The 15,011-nt window shown below is 43.8% G+C and overlaps 1 protein-coding gene across 1 annotated transcript in view; it reads left to right on the top strand.

Annotated features, from left to right (window-relative positions):
• LOC141988596 (E3 ubiquitin-protein ligase rnf213-alpha-like) overlaps nt 1–15,011 on the top strand; it is a 181,164-nt gene that overhangs the window by 56,296 nt on the left and 109,857 nt on the right. The window contains exons 14-20 of the mRNA XM_074954446.1: nt 754–933; nt 2,562–2,782; nt 4,517–4,782; nt 7,794–8,014; nt 9,119–9,313; nt 11,242–11,440; nt 12,671–12,744. Coding sequence (XP_074810547.1) covers nt 754–933; nt 2,562–2,782; nt 4,517–4,782; nt 7,794–8,014; nt 9,119–9,313; nt 11,242–11,440; nt 12,671–12,744 — 1,356 coding nt within the window. The remainder of the gene's footprint in view (nt 1–753; nt 934–2,561; nt 2,783–4,516; nt 4,783–7,793; nt 8,015–9,118; nt 9,314–11,241; nt 11,441–12,670; nt 12,745–15,011) is intronic.

Genomic DNA, 15,011 nt, shown 5'->3' with positions numbered 1-15,011 from the left:
AGCCAATCTGCAGTTAAGCTGTGTTCACTTTTTGAATTAAAGTAGAGCTTCAGGGCCTGAGTCTCTGTGGCCTTATCCCTTGTGTACTCATTTACCGCTGTGTACACTGAGTGCAAAATAGGTAGGACGCACCCCCATGCTGATCTGCTAGCCTTTTCCACCTGCTTTGCACTCTCGCAAGAAGAGAGAATGAAAAGACTGAGGTTACTTACTTTGGAAACTATGTAAAATATGGAGGAAGGGTTATTCTTCCCAGATGGGGAACTGAGCCACAGGGTATTTGTTACAGTTATACCTAGGAAACAACTAAAGTTGGGGCTCTGTTGTGCTGGAGGCTGCACAGATACAGAGTAAGAAACACTCTCTGCCCCAAAGGGCTCATAGTTGAAATAGACAGGACAGGGGAGGAGTTGGGATTCAACGTACAGCAGCGGGATGGTTGGCAAATGTCATGTTAGTGCCACATATTTTTGTTTGGGGCGGGTTTTGTTAGGAGGTGATTAGTTAAGTAGTAAGAAGGCTATGGGTGGGGGGCAGAGCAGGGGAAGATGAAATCTCTTGCCTAAGATTATTCAGGATCTGAAGTCAGATCCCCTGAGTCCTACTTCAGTGCCTTAATTCCAAACCATCTCTCCTCTTTTTAGGGCATAGTTGGGGAGAGGGGAGGGGCCTAGCTGCTCATGGTTTTAATGCCTGGGTGGCTGTGTGGAAGACGGTTTGGAGACTATCTTATGGCATTTTCATTTTTTCTAGTATTTTATCAGAGAATCCATATTTTTCAAGCACCAGTTCCTCAGTGGAAGACACGATGACTCTGGAGTTTGTTGCCGTATGTTCTGAACATTTTAAAGTTAATGAACCGTTTGACAAGATTGTTGTTGCAGCCTATAGTCATCCCAGGAGATACCAAGAATTTGCTAGGATGGAAATAAGGTAAAATGACACTGGAGTTGGATTACACTGACAGGTCATTAGATCTTTCTTGGTGGGGAAGGTGGAAGGATGTGATAATGAGACATATTTCAGGCAGCAGCTGGGGAATTCCCATGGGTAGAGTCACCACTGGCCTGTAGAAAGCAACTTGGACTGGGAATGGAGTAAGGGAGGGGCAGCCATGATGAAATGCAAGGGCAGAATCAAATGTCCACCACCACAGCTCCATTTGGCACCTCTGTGGGGGGAGACTTTGGCAACTGTTACCTCAGTTTCCCCCATTCCTGGGAGCTGTCCAGGGATGGTTTGGCCCCCGGCACAACTTAGGGCAGCTCTAACTTGTGTGGACTGGAACAATCAGCCTGGGATTGCTGGGAAGCAAAGGGACCTGCCACACCCCCTATAATGGCTGCTCTGAGTAGGTCCAGGAGTCAAAATGGAGTGGCACAGAGCCTGTTAGGACAGCTAGCTATATCCCTGCAGCAGGGGGAGAGGTGTATCCAGCTCCTGTGAGCCATGGGAGGATTGTAAGAGCCCACACGCTGGGGATTGAACCAGGGACCCTCCAGAATGAAAAGCACATGCAGCTACAGCTTGAACCAACACCTCATAGCCGGTGGCTGCACCAGACTCGTTTCCTGTGTGGATTGGCACAGAGGGGACTCTGTAACTAGGGTTGCCAGGTGTCCAGTTTTCGACCAGAATGTCTGGTCGAAAAGGGAAACTGGCAGCGTCCGGCCAGCACCGCTGCCCAGATGCTAAAACTCCAGTTACCTGCAGTAACCGTCCTCTGCTACCAGGGAGTGGGAAGAGCAGCACCGGCTGCTGGAGCCTGGAGGAGCAGTTCTGCTTAGCAGCTGCTGCTCTTCCCGCCCCCAGCCCTGACGGAGAGAACTGGTTGTGTGTGTATCCTGGCTGTCCCCCATCCCACTGTGCCCCGATTTCCCTGCCCCAGCCCCTTGCTCTGGGGACTGACTCCTGCTGTGCCTCGCGGGCCCTGATTGGGCCGGCTCTGTGTCAGCTCCTCCCAGCCTGGCTCTGCAGGTGGCAGGTGAGTCCCGGGGATGGGGAAGCGAGCAACAGGGTGGAGGTTCTCAGTTAATATCATGAGAGCGGCTTAAAACTCATGAGATTTTACAGAATAAATGTCATGGGTTCATTTTATTTATCTTCTGGTTTCTCAGCCCTTACAGGTCACATTTTCAAGCTCTTCTCTGCAATCATGAGGGCTAGAATCTTACTTTTTGTTTAAATGAGAGCTGAGATTCTCAGCTTGCAATAAATTCTGAGGGCTGGTAACTCTGGTCTTGTTGCACTGACCTCACTGCAGAATCAAAGCCTTATTTGGCTTTGATCATGAGCCCATTGAGGTCAAAGGGAGGTTGCTATTGACTTTAATTTAAAATAAACTCTTTATTCAAAATAAACTTAAATTTATTTTCTTTGATTTAAAATATTTTATTTAATATTTAATTTATTAATTAAATTCTATAATTTATAGAATTTATATATATAAATTAAATTCTATTTAATATATAATATATTTACTCTTATTTATTTGATTTAAAATAAACTCTTTATGATTTAAAATAAACAGCCAACTCTTCTGTTTTGTTTTACTGTCCTAGTTTCAGGAATAACTACGGGCTCCTTATCGTAGGCCAAGCAAAAATTCCTGTTTCGGCTCTACAAAGCAGACAACCCATCCGTTATAAATATGGGATTATTGATACCTACACTGATCCGAGAATAGTTCGACTAGAGCATATTTATAAAACAGAGCAAAAGAATGAAAAGGCGGAGTCCCATCGAGTTCTAATTGTGCCCGATTCGGCCATCAAAGCAGGAGGTAAGAATCACATTTAGCCCTGTGGAAAATGATGACGGAAGGTCCAGGCTTGCAGGCTCTCCAAGTATAAGTACAAGTGAATCTGATTGTAATGTCATTGACTTCAGTGGAATCATTTCTGATTTACAGCGGCATGAGAATAAGTCTGAATAAATGGAAAACGTGGGCAGTTTGTGCAGTGAGTGTTCTAGCACAGAATCTCCATGGTCATTGTTGGGTGTTAGATTGTGAGCTCTTGGGGCAGGGACTGTGTTTGTACAGCGCCTAGCACGATGGGTCCCGGTCCGTGACTGGGGTGCCTAGGCAGTACCATGATACACCCAAACCCAATAAGTAATCTATAGTGCCTAATGCAGTGGGATCCTGGTACATGACTGGAGCTTTCAGATGCTTCTACAATATAAATAATTAGAGCTGGTTAAAAAATGGGGCTTTTGTCTAAAGAAAAAAAAATTGGGGTTTTCAGCCATAAATGTTCAGTTTTCAGGGTTTGGATTTTCCAATGAAAATAAAAAAAATCAAGGAAATAAGACATTTTCAGTGCAATTCGTTGTTTGATTGACAAGTCAATTTCATGTAGAAAATAAATGTAGGTGGAAACTTTTTTGAGCAGCCCAATAAGTAATGAATGATACTGTTCCATTTAGATGTAGCCCATAATTAGGAGAGCTCCAGGAAACATTTTGGTTTGGGGAGGCAAAGTACCTCCCAGAGATTCCAGGGGCATGTGGGATGTGCCCAATTCTTTGGGTAAGTGGTTTTTCTAAAATATATGCTCTAGGAATTATTTTGGGGCCGTTCTCTGGCTTGTCTGACAGGAAGTCAGACCATATGCTCACAGTGGTCCCTTTTGGCCTTGGTATCTATGAATCTGTGGGCCGGTCTACACTAGAAGAGCTACATCGGCGCAGCTGCACACCTTCACAAGCTGCAGCTTACTCCCTCCTTTGTGTTAGTGCCATAATGCGAGCGGGGACATGGGAAGGAGGTGGAACTCTGGCCTGGCCATCTCCTCCAGTCTCAGGCCCTGTTCTGGTATCCACATTGTCCAGTTCTGCTGTCTGCATGTCCAAAAGGACTTTGACCAATTGGCGAGGGCTCAGAGAAGAGCTATGAGAACAGTCCGAGGTGTTGGAAAACCTGCCTTAGGGTGAGAGACTGAAGGAGCTTGATGTATTTTGTTTATCTAAGAGAAGGTTAAGAGGTGACATGATCCTGGTCTACAAGCGCCTACGTGGGAAAGAAATTTCTGAGAGGAGAGGGCAGTTTAAGCTCACAAAGGCAGAGCGAGAGCCAATGGCTGGGAGCAGAAGGGAGACTAATTCAGTGTGGGAATAAGAAGCCCGTGTTTACCAGGGGAAAGAATTAGCCTTTGGATTAGCTCCCCTACAACAGGATGGATTCTGCATCACTGGGATTCTGTCAGTGAGATGGGGCATCCCTGTCTCAAAGCTCTGCTCTAGCTCAGCCAGGAGTGACTGGGCTGGAGGCAGGAATCACTGGAGGAGATTCTCTGGCCTGGGTTAGGCAGGAGGCTGGGCTGGATGGGCACAAAGGGCCCTGCTGGCCTTGGAATCTATTAACTGAATGGCACAAACAGCACTATAAAATGGCAAATGAAAACATTAACTCTGTGACGATTGTGGACTGCTTGCTCCCACAGTCTGCCCCCTTGCAAGTTTGAAAGTTTACAAGCATTTATTTGAAGGTGTATACATGTTTATTTCCTACTAGGTGTGTGGACCCAATTTGATGACATCTGTCAGTCTCCAGAAAAGTCCTTGTTTGGCTTTTTATCAAGAGGAAAGTCCAAAGAGAAAGCTAGTGAGTCTATCCTGCAATTCCTGGAAAATGAGCTATACCGAGAACTTTGTCACCGAAAGGACTTTGGTGATGTGGAAAGGAAGCTTGACTGCTTCAAGGAGTGCTTGAAAACGAGCAACATCAGTGATGCAGAGCGAAAAATAAATGATCACGAAACTGACTTTGACGAGACAAAGGTAAGTGAGCAATGCCCGTTTCTCATAGCAGCTCCACAATAGCTGGAAAGGCCCTCACTGAACCTTTCTGGAGATAGCTTTACCTGTGCATGGTGCATTGACAATCATCCAAGAATCATTAAAAGCTGAACGTTACTTTTGATGTTCTTTCCCTCTCCAGCCTCAGAGCCTGCTCCAAAGCCCATTGGAGTTACAGCAGTCTTTCCATTGACTTCACGGGCTTTGGATGAGATCCTAACGGCCCAATCTAACTCCTGTTGAGATGGAAGGATTTCCATCAGCTTTCATGGGAGCTGGACTGGGCTGCCACAAGAATCATCTGTACCAGCTTTGGACCTGATTTCCAGAGTTTATTCTTGAACGAGCAGCCTCCATAAAAGCCAGGGTGGCTTTAAATTTCGCAAAATCTCATTCATTATGATGAGGGCTGCAGATGTGTCATGGCATTTTTTTTATCAAACATCACAGAGCGGTCATGGTCAATATCGTAAAATTCATAGGTTTAGTGCCTGCTCCATGAATTTGACTAGATAATGCCCTGACAAATGAGGGGGCATTGACCACCCATAGCAGCCCCCTCTGCTCCAACACCACAACCCTAATCTCCGCTTGGGGAGGAGGCAAGGCCCTGCCCTGCACTCAGCCCAGGCTCAGGCAGCTCTTGTGTGGCTGGTCCCCAGCTCCCCACTCTGGGTGTTGTGATCTAATGCATGTGGTTGCAGCACCATTTGCTCAGGTTTGGCCCTGCTGCCTCCCCATCACATGCCTCCTTCGGCGCTGAGCCAGGGACCCACCTTCAGGAAGTCATGGACAAATGGAGAAATCCTGGTATCTGTGACATTTTCTGCACTGTGACAAACCTGCTGCTCTAATCAAGCCCTACCGTAAGGGCCTGGGGACTAGAACCCAGGCCATGGAAAGATACAGCCAGGGCGCACTGTGGAGAGTAGGTGCCACACGAAGTACAGCCCACAAGAGCCAGAATGACAGTACCCCTGCAGCCCTCTGTTTGGCCAAGTGCCCCTAGTAATCCCAGGTGTTGCCCTAGGAATTTGTTTGGGAAACCACCCAGATCTTGGCCTGCTGCAATGCCAGACTTTGCTTTGTCTCCTGGTCTCTGACTCCAGCCTGACTTTGACCCTGATTCCTGCCTCTCGATTCCAACCTGGTACTACCTCTGATCTCCTGCCTCCGACCACAGCCTCGCTCTGACCCTGACTCTTGTTTATGGGACCTGGCTCCTGGCCTGGCGACTCCTGTCCCTGGTGGGCAGACCCCAGCCCAGCTGCGACCGCTAGGCAAGGCTGCCTGCGGCCCAGTCCCTTACATCCAATACCTAAACCAGTCATAGGGCAGAGACTGTCTGTTGTGTCAGTTGATCTTTACACAATAACAATATGAAGAATCCAGACAGGTGCAGCTAGGTCCCAAATAGCCATGTTTACTAACTATACACAGACACACCAGTCTCAGCTACACACACCACTGCTCTGACTTATTTCTGGGGAGTTCTAAAACATAGAACAGAGTGAGCACTGTCACGTTGTCTGGAGTGGCTCACAACTGTGAGTGATGACCTCAGGGCAGATTGCCAGAAAACAGGGCAGACACCCCAGACTGGTGGTGTGTTCTGTAATTAGATTTCACCAAGCCAGTGACAAATGTGTATCCTGGATCATTATACTAGTCTTACCAGAGAGTCCCCTTAGACACTCCAGTCTATCTTGCCACCCAGACAACCTGGACTTCGTGATAAATTGTCACTTAAACCAAAAATAACACCACATCAGGTTGCTCCCAGTCCCAAGAGACCAGTCACTTATCCCAGGTCAATTGGTACTCCAGATCTTACACCAAAGACCACGTTGGCAGCCAATCCTATAGTAAACTAAAAGTTTATTAGCTAAGAAAAGGAAATGAGAGTTATCGAGAGGTTAAAGCAGGTAAAATATATGCACGTGTGAATCACAGTTTGTAATTCCAAACTGGCAGTGATGTAATAAATTGCCAGTCTCCCAAAAGTCTTTCAGGGTACCCAGATAGTCTCTGGTGATCTCCGCTTTACAGCTGGTACACTTCCCTGTAAGAGTCCAAACAGTCCAGAGATGAAGGATCTTTCCTGGAATCTGTATTTATAGCTTCTTCTGACAGAAAACAAGCAGACAGTATGTCTACTCATGTGGGCTTTGAAATGTTTGGGTTTTGTTCTAATTCAGAACGAAGCCAAATTTCAAAATCCTCCACAAAGCAGAACTTCCATCCTCTCTACGGTTCTGACAAAGGCACTCATACCATGGTGAGAAGTGGCTACGTAGACACATAGGCTATGTCTACACCACAGGTGCTACAGCACACAGCTACTGCGCTGCAGCTGTACCGCCGTAGGGTACCCACTTCCTATAGCTACAGAAGGTGTTTTCCCATCTCTGTAGTTAATCCACCCCTGCAAGAGGTGGTAGCTTGGTCGACAGAAGAATTCTTCTGTTGACCTAGCAGTGTCTACACTGAGGCTTAGGTCGGCTTAACTGAATCTCTCAGGTGTGTACACTTTTCACACCCCTGAGTGACATAGCTAGGTCTATCGAAATTTTAGGTGCAGACCAGGCCGTAGTAACCAAGATGGGGGCTCCATTGTGCTGGGTGCTGCACAAACACACAGTGACCAAGTTTGGGGTCCTGTCACACAGGTGCTGAACAGTCACAAACTCAAGAACAGTCCCTGCCTTGAAGATCTTACAATCTAAATAGAAAAGTTTGAGATTAACTGACTTGACCAAGTCATACAGGAAGTCTGTAGCAAAGGGAGGAATTGAACATACGTCTGCTGAATACTATGCTAGTGCCTTTAGCCTCAAGGCCACCTTTCCACTCTGCAAGTAATGGCAAATACCTCCTCTATCATCCATCCCCATCCACTGGCTAGTGCAGCTGAGACAATGCTGGGAGAACTTTATTTCAGGCATGTCTGATGCTTCTGGTAAAATGTGCATCTTATTACCGTGTTTGTCTAGGTTTATGATTACATCCGCAAATTCATTGAAAATGTCCTCGGAAACCCCAAATTTCAGAATCCTGCTATTTCAGCGATGGATGTTCTCCTCTTTGCATTATGCACAGTATTTCACCACAGTATCCATATAAGTGCAAAGGCCATGAGCAAGATTGAACAAATGGCCCAAAATGTTGGCTTGCAGGAAGGCAAATTCATGAACCTGAAAGAACCAAGAAAAAGGTAATATCTAACTCACTATATATTTACTTTTATTTGCTTGAACTCTGCCTGTGGTTTTAAAGGTAACACATTTACTTCCCTTTAAATGCTCTGAACTGACATATTTGCAAAGCACACAGCTTGGAAAGTAGAAGAGTTAATTATTTATGGGTTTTCATTATGTATAATAGGGGCTCAGCATGGGATCACCCTCTTCAAGGTTAACCCTAGAGTGACAATTATTATAGATTATTATTTGTACTGCAGTAGCACCTAGAAACCACAATCCGAACCAGCAAGACCAAATTTAGAGGCTGCTGTGTGGCAGGTAATGAGTCCTAGCTCTCCTCTAATGTTAGTCAGATGGAAACCTAGTCTATCCCTCCGATCTGACAGCCTTAAAGTCAATGGGAGCAGAAGGTTAGTGCTTCCAAGGAACAGGTCTCCAGTTGGCTGCTAGAGGTGCTATCCCCAGGTGGGTGAGAGCTCTGGCAGGGCTGCCCAATCTGTATTAAGCCAATTGACACAAGAGCCCAAACCTGTTTTCTGTGATGGTCTTAGGTGCAAGAGTCTTTAACCTGTGGTTTGTAGAATGCCCATTGAATCCAGGGAAGATGGACATACAGATGTGAGGGGAGGAACATCTGCCAGCTTTCCAGCTACTGCAACCTTATTATCAGAAAGCAGCATTTACAAAGCGGGACAAAAAGTCAACATCAGGCAGCATGTCCTCCTCTGGCTGTTTTGTGGCTAGCCCTTTAAAATGCCTGGAAACAAACTGTTTTGGGTTGAGTGCCATGTTTCATTTGATCCAAAATAGACTTTTTGGATTCGTTGAAATTTTTTGGAATTTTCGCATTCGGTTCTACCTGAACCAAATATCCCCCCCGCCCCAATATTTTGGAACAAAAACATCAATTATTCACGCCGCTCTCAAAATGACCATGGCCCTATTTATGCAGCTGCATGTAGTATCTTTGCCTTGTCATCCATCCAGCCATCCAGTTTGCAGCTGAAGCTCAAACTCATTAAGAGATGCACTGACATAATTGTGGATACAATTTGTCTGAATACAAGGAATTTTTTTGTTTGTTTGTTTAACATTTTGCATCCCCATCATTGCAGGGAATGTATTTTAGCTCTGAAGCATGTTTGCATCCAAAGCTCCAAAAACTCTAAGAGTACGTGTTGGGTCTGGCTGCTTCCTTTGCTGTATGAAATTCAAAGGGAATCATTTGAAAAGGCAGAGGACCCTTTAACTTCACAAGACATGCGGTTTCTGCCCTTCGCTCAGCTGAGGCATGATGAAGAGAAGCAAACGTGAGTCTACAAGGGAAATATTCTGTGAAAGAACGTTGTAGTTCTTTTGTCTCGCAACATGTAATATCATTATTTGTGGTATAATGATTTGGAAGCACTTTGCTTGCTCCCTCCAAATGGGTAGTACCCCTGAAGACTGTGTGGGCTAGTGGTTAGAGCAACTGGCCTGGGTCCTGGACATGCCATTGGTTTGCTAGGAGACTTTGGGCAAATCACTTCACCTCCTCTGTTCCTCCATCTGTAACATGGGGATAATGATGTGGCTTCAGAGTGCTTTGGTTCATAGATCCCAAGGCCATTGTGATCATTTAGTCTGACTCCGGTATAACAGAGGCCAGAGGACTTCCCTGAATTAATTCCTATTTGAACTAGAGCTGACCATTTAGAAAACCTTCTAATCTTGATTTAAAAATTCTCAGTGATGGAGAATCCACCATGGGGTGGGAGTGTCTATGTTATGAATTTGCTGATTTTAGATTTTAAAGCTGAAATCTAGTAAACTAAATTTGCCAATTTGATTAATGTTACAGGCCATATTGGAGCGGGATTTCATTAGGATAACACTTTTTATTGAGCCCAGGGAGTGTGAGCTTACTAATTTTGAGAAATTCAAGAGGGTTCAAAAAAAAGCCAGGAGAATTATTAGAGGATTGTTAAGGCCTTATAGTGAGAGATTCCAGGAGCTCAATCTATTTAGCTTAACAAAGAGAAGTTTATGAGGTGACTTGATCACCGTCTATAAGTATCTGCATGGGGAACAGCAATTTGAGAATAGAGGACTCTTCAGTCTAGCAGACAAAGGGTATGTCTACATTTGCCGGTAGATTGGTACTGCTGCAATCGATGCAGTGAGTGTCGATTTAGCGGATCTGGTGAAGACATGCTAAATCAATGGAAGAGCACTCTCTCATCAATTTGTATACTCCACCTCCTTGAGAAGCATAAACGAAGTCAACAGGAGACACTCTCCCATCGACACAGCGCAATGTAGCCCCCACGGTAAATGGATCTAACAACCTCGACTTCAGTTACGCTATTCACATAACTGAAGTTGCATAAGTTAAGATTGATTTACCGCGGTTGTGTAGACCAGCCCAAAGGAATAACAAGATCCAATGGCTGGATGTTGAAACTAGACAAATTTAGACTAGAAATAGCATAAGTTATGAATAGTGAGAGTAGTTAATTATTGGAAGAATTCACCAAGGGCTGTGGTGGATTCTCCACTAGTGGCAATTTACTGTATAAATCAAGACTGGATGTTTTTCTAAAAGGTCTGCTGTAATTCTAAAAGGAATCATTTCAAGGAAGTCCTGTGGTCTGTGATATACAGGAGGTCAGAACAGATAAACACAGTGGTCCTTCTGGCCTCAGAATTTATGAATCTATTAATCTATATTTTTAATTCTAGGTTCTTTTCAGGTCTACTTTTACCTTAGACAGTGTTTCTCAGAGCTGGACAAGTAGTTATTCTTAATCAATCCACAAGTTGATGAATTCACCAAGAACCACTCCAGTCTATAATCAGTAGTTTTATAGATGTTCAAACATCACACGGTAGACATACACAAAATACAACATGCTGTCTTGCAAGTGACTGACATAAACAGCAGCTATAGCACAGAACAGTACAAATCATCATCCATCCTAAAGAGGCCACAAACATCGCCAGCCCAATTTTTGTTTTCCTTTGCAAGTCATTGTAAAGCAACAGTATTGAGGAGAGAATTACTCCTGAGAAGTTTTTCCTGAGATTTCATCTAAATCTGCTATGCTGTAGTTTGAACCCATTGCCTCTTGTCCTGCTCCTTGGGCCAAAACTGTAATGATAGTTAGTGTAGTTTAAAAAAATAAACCAGTCTGCCCACAGCAAATACCTCCCCAAATGCAGACTTTTATTAACGTCGAGCTCTATCCCACCTGTACAGGAAAGTTCTGGCGATGATAAAAGCCCATCAGACCTTCATCGGGAGCTGCGCTCCTCTGGCAGAGAAAGTCATGGAGATGCTTCCCCTGAAGAATTTTTGTAGAGAGCCTGTTCCTCACATTTATGTGCCCCTGCAGCTTCTCTTGAGCAACGTTTACCAGCGGATCACCAGTCGCCTAGCAGAGGGTCACGGAATAAACGTAAGGCTGACGGACAACAAGCACGTTAGTGGGGCCACCTCCCATTCATCTTTATTTCCTAAGCCATATTTTCTAGCTGGTCAGAAAATCTTTGTTCTTCCTACGGAAAATGTAAATTAAAACAAAATAAAGAAGGGTGCAAATATTGGGGATCTAAGGGACACTAGAATTGAATCTGGGAATTTAGACAAAAACAGGAAAAAATAATTTAATCAAAATTCCTGTCAAAAATTTTGACTTTTCATCAAAAAAACAAAATCCCAGATACTGAAATTTTTTCAGATTTCACCAACTGAGCCCAAAATTTTTTGCAGTCATAAATGGCCAAAAACTGAAAAAATGGCCAAAATCGCAAATTTTAGAGGTGTGTGTGTAGTGTTTCTTGACAAAAAATTGGAATTGTCAATTTCACCTTTGGTGAAACTTTCACTTAGTCAAAACTGCAATTTTCCATTGGAACAAAATGCTGGAGGAAAACTTTTGAGCAGCCCTAGTAATTTCCTGTAAGGCCTTGGTGAGGTGCCTTGCTTGGGTTTCGTTGCTTGTTTCCCAACCCAAGCCTTCCCACCACAGCTTGTCTAACTGAATAGCATAGGGCTCAGTCCCCACCATTTAGGGTGACCAGATGTCCCATTTTTAAAGGGACAGTCCCATTTTTGGGGACTTTTTCTTATACAGGTGCTTATTACCCGCCACCCCCTGTCCAGTTTTTTCTCAGTTGCTATCTGGTAACCCTACCGCTATTGAACTTAATCAGCTTTAAGTCTAGAGGTGCTGTCACACCAGTGTAATGAAAATTTGTCCATTGATTTCAATGGGAGCTGGATCAGGACATATGCTAAATATTTTGGGCATGGAGTACGTGATCCTTAGGTGTGGCTTAGCCATGCGGGGTGGATAAAGTCTGGGAGGATAAAGGTGACTAGAGCTCACTGAAAATTTTCTGTCAAAACTGTTTTTCAAGAAAGTTTGGGTTTTCAACAAAACTTTGTTTTGTTTTTCCTTTTGGTGTAAAATTTTTGATTGTTCATAGGAGAAACAAATATCCAAAAGGTTTTGGCTTTCACCTGAAGACACTGGGCTTTCTTTCTTTCTTTCTTTCTTTCTTTCTTTCTTTCTTTCTTTCTTTCTTTCTAAAAAGTTGAAGTTCTCCATGGAAAAGAGATGTAATTTGTGATGAGCTTTAAAGTTGACCCATTTCCATGCTATGCGCTCTTTCTGTGGTTTCAGGAAAGTGTCAGTGTAGATGTCAATGTAGCTTTGGAGGACATTGCTAGAAGGACAGAGGCTTGGCTTGGTACCAGGTGAGTATTTTACATCCAAACTTCTTAACAAGGTAGCAAAGAAACATAAAGCAGCCACCACCATCCTGGGGAGACGCAGGAGGAGGTGATGGTGCTGTTGCCTGATCTTTAGATTGTGTATTAATTATATAGATTACTTAAGAATCCCCAGTTATCACTTTGAGGGTTGACAGGTTCTTGTCCCAAGATCAGGCCCAGTATTATTTAAATTGTTATATAGTTGGGAACCCCAATGTGCACAGTTGCAACAACTCACACTATAGGAACTCTTTTATATTTACAAATATAGTTTATTAGTACATTTAGCACAGTCACAAACACCCAACTTAGTAAAATAGAGATACTACAGAATGTACATCTGCACTTCCAGATACTCACATCATCCCTTGTAGAACAACCTGAAGTGTTAGCCATCATCTTCCTCATCACCATCACCTTCCCCACCATTGCCAGTGGCCATCATTCTGGCACCTCCCAAAGACTACATCTCTTTCTCCTACCTCCCCTAGGCTGGGATGCCACTTTTATAATATGTTATGCTGACACCACTATGTTTGATGCATATTTAGTAGGAAATTTCCCCCCTTTTCCTTATTTGCTTTCCTCATCTTACTAATGTTGGAATGTCTTTTTCCTATAGGTTAGTACATCAGTGATCTTAACTTAGTATCATATATGTCAATTCGTTACCATGGCCTTTTTGTGGTTAGATATCACATTTGTTGTTTCTGTCCTACTTGGTTATTTTGGTTCTTTCCAAGTTCCAAGTTGTGGTGTATCTGTTAAGTTTAAAAGGGTATGAACTAGGAAAGCCCCTGTGCTAACCTGCTTTAATGCATCCTCTATGCTAAAAGTCACAGCCATACATGGACCTTATGCATTAGCTCATAACCACCTACCTAGGTGAAAGGTCCCAAATATATGTATACTCAGTGGTGAGCTGGAGCTGGTTCTCACCGGTTCTTGCGAACCGGTTGTTAAATTTTGAACTGGTTTTAGAACCGGTTGTTAACCTGCTTCCCTGCAGGGGGCACTGAGGCTTTGATGGGCTCCGGCCGGGAAGTGATGTAATTCCTCCTCCGGCCACCAGGACCGCTGCGCTGCAGGAGCCCTGTTGCTGCTGCTGCTCCCCTGGCCCTGGGGCTCCTGATCCCACACGCCCTGCCCTGAATTTTAAAAATTCCTCCCGTGAAAATGCGGACGTATGATAACCCTGTGGATACAAAAAATACATACTGGGGCACATCCCTTAAATCAGAACTTTTTATAGGGAACCGGTTGTTAAGATTTTGGCAGCTCATCACTGTGTATACTAACTTTGCTATCTGGGTGAAAGGTCCCGGACATATGTTTGCTAACTTTACCTTAGCTCAACCTATTAATAAAACAAATAATCAAACCTATAAGAAAATAAGAAACTTATAAGAAAAGATATATAGGCAAGCAAACAGGCTAGCCTATAGGCTACATGCCCCCCTTTGTAAATGAACCCCATCACACAGGTACAAATGTAGATGGTCAAACATCTGTGGGAACAGTTTCAATGCCATTTTCCACCGCTTGGGGTGGAGGAAGGGTATCATGAAGATGATACTCTAGACCCTAGTGCATTTTTGGAATGGGTACCATATATATATATTTGCCATCATTAATGTTGGGTACCTGTTTAGGTTTTTTTTGCTTATACCAATTGAATTTACACTGAGTGCAACCTAAAATAATGAAAATAATCTCTATTGCAATTCCTTGGACCATAACCCAGTCTTTTACTTCAAAATCTGCCTTGGGGATTGTTGAAGACTCATCACCTTCATTCATTAATTGGGTAATAGCTTGTTTGGCTTTATACATATCGTTAATAATTTTTATGAGGTCTCCTTACAATTGGTTACCATGCAAAATTGGCTATTTCCAGCATAGGTCACCCTCTCCATCAGAGTCTTCCACTTGGTCAGCCTTACCACACAAAACAGTGTCTGTCTCAAACACATTACATCTACAGATGTACTGAGGCCCTTAACCTTTATTTTCAGCTCCCCAAATACTTGGGGTTTTCTGTTGGGCTGTTTATTTGTGCAATGTTTATCTGTTCAAAGTTCATAGGCCTTAAGCCTTATGCTAACTTGTTGAAGCAAATGTCTTCCAGGATACAGGCCTGTAGGTTGCCTGCATTACTGCTGAATATAATGCAAAGCAGAATATAATGTAAAGCAGTAAATATAATAAAGGCAAGCTAGCCCACTGGGCTGCAGTAGCAGTGAATATAA

The sequence above is a fragment of the Natator depressus genome, chromosome 6 (genome assembly GCF_965152275.1).
Source record: "Natator depressus isolate rNatDep1 chromosome 6, rNatDep2.hap1, whole genome shotgun sequence".
NCBI lineage: Eukaryota > Metazoa > Chordata > Testudines > Cheloniidae > Natator > Natator depressus.
This window is presented reverse-complemented; position numbering and strand designations above follow the sequence as displayed.